The sequence below is a fragment of the Sinocyclocheilus grahami genome, unplaced genomic scaffold (assembly GCF_001515645.1).
Source record: "Sinocyclocheilus grahami isolate Dianchi unplaced genomic scaffold, SAMN03320097.WGS_v1.1 scaffold1448.1, whole genome shotgun sequence".
NCBI classification, from domain to species: Eukaryota; Metazoa; Chordata; class Actinopteri; order Cypriniformes; family Cyprinidae; genus Sinocyclocheilus; species Sinocyclocheilus grahami.
Genome location: NW_015506627.1, coordinates 176,396 through 183,093, shown reverse-complemented (window position 1 = coordinate 183,093; position 6,698 = coordinate 176,396). Strand labels below are relative to the sequence as shown.

The 6,698-nt window shown below is 40.8% G+C and overlaps 1 protein-coding gene across 1 annotated transcript in view; it reads left to right on the top strand.

Moving 5' to 3' along the window:
• The window catches only part of LOC107570365 (receptor-type tyrosine-protein phosphatase mu-like), a 137,725-nt gene that overhangs the window by 25,409 nt on the left and 105,618 nt on the right, over window positions 1-6,698 (top strand). The window contains exons 4-5 of the mRNA XM_016256596.1: window positions 1,052-1,253; window positions 3,518-3,620. Coding sequence (XP_016112082.1) covers window positions 1,052-1,253; window positions 3,518-3,620 — 305 coding nt within the window. The remainder of the gene's footprint in view (window positions 1-1,051; window positions 1,254-3,517; window positions 3,621-6,698) is intronic.

Sequence of the window (6,698 nt, the reverse complement as noted above, 5' to 3'; positions counted from 1 at the left end):
GAGAGAGAGAGAGTGTGTGTGTGTGTGTGTGTGTGTGTGTGTGCGAGTGTGTGCGTGCGAGTGTGTGTGTGTGTGTGTGTGTGTGTGTGTGTGTGTGTGTGTGTGCGAGTGTGTGCATGCGTGTGTGAGCGTGAGTGTGTGTGTGAGCATGTGCGTGTGTGTGCGAGTGAGCGTGTGTGTGATCATGTGCGTGTGTGTGTGTGCGAGTGTGTGCATGCGTGTGTGTGTGAGTGTGTGTGAGCGTGAGCGTGTGTGTGAGCATGTGCGTGTGTGTGTGCAAGTGTGTGCGTGCATGTGTGTGTGTGTGTGTGTGTGCAGTCAGACGGGACTAACCGTAGACTCGATTGTCCATGAGCTCGCAGTGACGTCCTGCCTTTGATTTGACAGTATCAAAGCGCTGAAGCTGAGACTCTCTGACGGGCCGTGATATCAAAAGGACAGTTTGGGTTTTTTCCTCTTATCAAGGGAACCCTGATCCTTCCTCTCCTTCCTCTCTCTCTCTCTGATTCCAGACATTCTGTTCTTCTTGTAAATTTCCAGTGAGATTTCCCGTCCTCAGATTCTCTGTTCCTGACCGATCCATTGCAGGAACATCGTTTGCACCGGATGACGTCAGTCAGATGTTCACACATCCCCGCTTTCTCATTTCAGAGTGGGAATAATTTAAATCTAATAGCAGTGTGAGGTTATGAGAAACAGAAGCTCGTGATAGAAAATCTCAATATCAAAGGTCGCAAATCAAAGTGTTTCGAGTACGACGCTTCATTAATGCCGCATAATGAACAAACCCTTCCAAATATAAGGAGAAGACACTTTGCCTTTCAGATTCCTACCCTGATCCGTCAGAATCACAGACGTTATTATTGATTTATTTATTTATTTATTTATGGTAGGCTGATAATTGGAAAGGGCCTTGAAGCATTTCGGATATAATAGAATCTAATTTGGTGGAACTCAAAGCACTTCTTGAATCATTTGTTTGGCGACACTGAAATTAATTTGTGTGATTCTAACATGAACGCTGATGTTTGTGTTGTTCTCGTTCCCGCAGATCTCGTATAAAGCCGTCAGCTCCTTCGACCCGGTGCTGGATCTCTCTAACCAGAGCGGGAAGGTGGTTAAACTGGGCAATGAAACCAGCCACGTGTTTCTGGGTCTCTACCCCGGCTCCACGTACTCCTTCACCATCAGAGCCAGCACCGCCAAGGGCTTCGGACCGCCCGCCATCACCCAGGCCACCACCATGATCTCAGGTGTGTGTCTGCAGCAGATGCTTTAATCTGGAATAGCATAGAACACTATGAAGTAACTCAATGGACATGCAGATGACCCTGGCAACCTCCTAGTAACTGCCCAGAACGCCCTAGGAACAACCTAATTGCCTTAGCAACCCCTTGGTAACCACCCAGAACACTCTAGCCAGCAACCAGTTAGGAACCTCTCACTAACCACATAAAATACCCTAGCAACCACCTGGAAACCTTCTAGTAACCACCCAGATTGCCTTAGGAACAACCTTATTGCCCTACCAATCCCATAGTAACTACCTAGAACACTATAGCCCAGCAACAACTTAGGAACCTCTTAGTAATTACATAAAATACTCTGGAAACCACCTGGCAACCTCCTAGTAACCACACAGAATGCCAAAGGAACAGCCTAACCACATTAGCAACGACCTAGCAATGTCCTAGTAACCACCCAGAACACTCTAGTCTAGCAATAACTTAGGAACCATTTAGTAACCACATAAAATACCCTTGCAACCTCCTAGTAACCACCCAGATCACCCTAGCATCCTCTTAGTGACCGAAAATGCCCTAGCAAACTTCTAATAAGTATCCATAATGCCCTAGGAACAACCTAACTGCAACCTCCTAGTAACCACCCAGAACACCCTAGCATCCTCGTAGTGACCGAAAATGCCCTAGCAAACTTCTAATAAGTATCCATAATGCCCTAGGAACAACCTAACTGCAACCTCCTAGTAACCACCCAGAACACTTCAGCCCAGCAACCAGTTAGGAATCTCATAGAAACCACCCAGAACACCCTTGGAACCTCTTAGTTACCACACAAAATGCCATAGCAGCTACCTAGTAACCACCCAGAACACCATAGTGACCAAACTGCCCAAGCAACCTCTTAGTAACCACCCAGAACACCCTAGCAATAACATAACAGCCCTAGCAACCATCAATAAACCTCTTAGTAACCACACAGAACACCCTAGCAACACCTTAGTTATAAAAAAATGCTCTAGCAACCTCCTAGTAACCACCTAGAACACCTTAGGAACCAACTAGCTGCCCTAGCAACCATCTAGCATACTCCTTGTGACCATCCAGAACACTCTAGCTCAGCAATCACTTTGTAACCACACAAAATACCCTAGCAACCACCTGGCAACCTCCTAGTAACCACCCAGAACACCATAAGAACCAACTAACTATCCTAGCAACCATCTAGCAACCTCCTGGTGACCATCCAGAACACTTCAACCCAGAAACTACTTAGTAACCTCATAGTAACCACACAAAATGTCCTAGCAACCACCTGGCGACCTCCTAGTAACCACCCAGAACACCCTAGCCAACCTCCTAGTGACCAAACATGCACTAGTAACCTCCTAGTAACCATCCACAACACTCTAGTCTAGCAACCACTTAGTAACCACACAATATACCCTAGCAACGACCAGACAACCTCCTAGTAAATGATCTCCTAGTAAAATATATTTTTTTACAACTATTTGAACTTTTATGATGCAAGAACACTCCAGAAACATAATATACAGATCTGAAAATGCAATTCATAGCCTCCAAATTATACTGTACATAAATATGTGAATGTACACTGGTTTATTGACTTATGTTTGTGCACTTGTGTGATGACTGTAGTGATTGAGCTGCTGTTTTAAAGCTTCCTGGTGTGAAGTTCTTCCCGTCTTGACTGTTGTAACGTCTTTTTTTCTTCTTTGTATCAATGCAATTTATCATGTTTACAATTAGTGCAGAATGCTGCAGCCAGATTACTGACACAAACCAAGTTACGTTATCATATTACACCTGTTTTAGCTTCTTTACATTGGTTACCTGTTTATGATAGGATCGAGTTTAAGATTTTATTATTGACATGTAAAGCCTTAAACGACTTGGCACCCATGTACTTAGCTGAGCTTCTGAGACCGTACGAAACAGGGAAGATGTCTTAGATCTTCTTTTAAAGAATTGCCGGCAGTTCCAAGAACTAGATATGAAACTAAAGGAGATAGAGCATTTGCAGTGAGAATATTTTGCCCGAGGATATTAGAGCATCTGAATGTACTTGTATTTGTACATGTGTAGATGTGCTTTTAGTATTTTGTGCATTTTGGGTTAGATCTTTTTTGCTTTTTAATATATTGTGTATAGCTATTCATGAATGTGTTTTAATACTGTGTAACGCACTTTGTGCATTGTAGCTTTAAAAGTGCAATATAAATCAAATTTTACTTGCCTGCTTGCTTACTTTGCAGCTCCGTCGATGCCGGCGTACGATCAGGAGACTCCTCTGAACCAGACGGATAGCACGGTGACGGTGGTGCTTAAACCGGCTCAGAGCCGAGGCGCTCCTGTCAGGTACGATTAGTTTCGTTTTAACTAAACTCCGTTCAGTTTCTCTGGCTGTTTTTATCATTTTTTCCTCCTGTATTGTTTGTGGATTCCTCTGAGTGAGCGTTGTTCTTTGAAGCGGAGAACAAAGTGTGTGTGAGTCTTCAGAGCCTCGTCCCTGAACCGCTTTCATGTGTTTCTGACTGTGTCACCGCGGCCCCTGACTGTCCCTGCGCTCGCAACCGAGCCTGCGAACACAATCACCGGCTCTCATTAATAAACGTTGCACGTCACTCGTGTCCGGCTCATATTTCAGCCCAAATCAATAGATAAATAAGATATATATTTTTCATTCAGTAAATTAAAATGTATATTATGATATTTTAGCTAATTTAAACAGTTCCGTAACCACAGATGTCCCTAATATTTGATGTATATATTTGGAAATATCTGCAGCACGCCATTTTGCACCACTCTTTTTGTTATATGGATGACAAGAAATTAAAAAGTAAACGTGCCACACTTCAAGATGATTGGCATGGCAAATAAAATCCAGTTTTAACAACAAAATACTTCAGAATGAGATGTTTTATGATAGAAATGCGACTGAGAGAAATAACCAGTGATGCAAACTACTCAGTATTTTATTATATTTTATATTTTATTTTATTTTTTATTTTTATTTTGCTGTTTTGGATATACAGCTTATCATTTACATCATCATGTAATTCATTACTGAATGTGACAAAAGAAGAAACATTAATGGAGCCATTTTTGGGATTTTAGATATAAGATTTATAGTGAATTTGTACATATTTTAAAAGAAAAGTATTATTTGCAAATATTTTTGAGTTTACTCTCCAGTTTACAGTAAAATTCTAGTTCTTTTACAGTTCTTCTTCCTGAATCTCTTTAAACCCTTTAATTATTTTGTAACACCTTACAACAAGTTCTCTTTTTTAACATTAGATAATAACAAAAACTTTAACAGCATGTTATGCTGTTTTATGCATTTTTATGTTAAAAATGTTCATGTTCACAGTGTATTAACTAATGTTAAAAGATCATTTTTGATTTTACAGATGTAGTAGTAAATGTTGAGATGAACTAAGATTAATAAATGCTAAGTATTGTTCATTCTTAGTTCATGTTATTTAATGTTACCCAATGAAAATGAATAATGTATATTATGGAATGTGAGCTGGACATGTTTTTGATGTTTTTTAGGGTTCAGTCGCTCTAATATTCCAATCTTTTATTTTTGTCTGTGTTTGTGAAGGTTTGTGTCTCTGTGTGTCTCACAATCACAGACAAACATCATTATTTATTGCTGCATGTTCAGCGTGTTTAATAAGAAGCGGATAAAACTGTAACATCTTCAGCATAAGAATATTATATTATACTGTAAAGCGCTGCTTTAATATTGGATATCCCGGGACTGACGCTCGACTGTACGCCGCACAAATAACCGCAGTAAATTACAGTCATGTTTACCGCAGTAATCTCTGCTGGATTACACCGCCAGCTCCATCATTTAATCTGATCTGATCTGATCAAATCATGTTTTTACCTCATCAACATTCCCAAACGAGATATGAAAACAGGAGAAGCAAGATTTGATTATTGTGATCCGCGTCTAATCTCTCTGTCTGTGATTGTGTTTCTGTGTTGTAACGAGACGAGTCGCTGGTCTTTATCTCACACACACACACACACACACACACACACACACACTCACATTCACTCACATTCACTCACACTCACACTCACACTCACTCACACACACACACACACACTCACACACACACACACACACACACACTCACACACACACACTCACACACAAACACATACACACACACACTCACACAGACACACACACACACACACACACAAACTTTAGCCTAAAATCTTTGTTTAATATTTACCCATGTAAATATAAAAAATTCACTTTTTTTATTTATTTAAACGTCATATTAAGTGCTGTCTTCATGTCGCATTTGGTCATGTGCAAAATCAGTCTATACTTGAGATTTTATTAATCCATTGAAAATTGTTGTTTTGGAAAAACAGAAATGTTGTCAGGTAAACCGGTATGATCAATTGAAATCTGAACGCCTCGGAGGCCGATGGATTAATGCGTGCGTGTGTGTGAGTGTGAGTGTGAGTGTGAGTGTGTGTGTGTGTGTGTGTGTGTGTGAGTGTGAGTGAGAGGGTGTGTGTGTGTGTGTGTGAGTGTGTGAGTGTGTGTTTGTGTGTGTGTGTGTGTGTGTGTGAGAGAGTGAGTGAGTGAGTGAGTGAGTGAGTGAGTGTGTGTGTGTGTGTGTGTGTGTGTGTGTGTGTTTGTAATTTGTCTCATGTCACACAAATGTCCTCTCATCCGTCATCTTTGTGTGTTTGATGGAGCTGAATAGATCTAAATGTAAAGATCTTTACTGTCCCTTTAAAGTGAACACTGATGTGATTTTAGGGTGTTTGGGAGGATCTTTAATTTTGACTAAAGTAAGAGTGCTTTAAAGGGTCACTCTGAACAAAGAGCATCTGAGATCAGACTTGATCCCAATAACAATGTGTACAGAAAGCGGGGATTGATACTGTTATAAAATTAATTTGGATCATTCAGAAATGATCTGAAACCGCTGAAGTGTGTTTTTATGTCTCTAGTGGAAACACTCGGTTTAATAATCCTCATTCTTCACGTCACAGATTAATTCATGGATGTCGAGCATTATCACCAGTAGAAGACAAACGTGGCGTTTCTGTGAGGATTACAGACAGAAAATGTTCCTAATGTTGCTCTTTGTTTGCGGGCGAGTAATCAAAGCCTGTGATTAGCTGCAGGAGACACCAGAGCAGATGTTTGCCATCGATACCAGCCTGAAAAAACACATCACAAACACAACCAAAGACATGAAACACAGTCCTGATGAGAGATGCCACCAAGAGTTACACAATGTCACAGTTGATGGAAGATTTTTTTGTGAAATTGGCAATCAGAAACATAAATTCTCCCACACACACATATTTGCTTAAACTTTTAATTGGCTGTGACATGTAATCTGTGTGTGTGTGTGTGTGTGTGTGTGTGTGTGTGTGTGTGTGTGT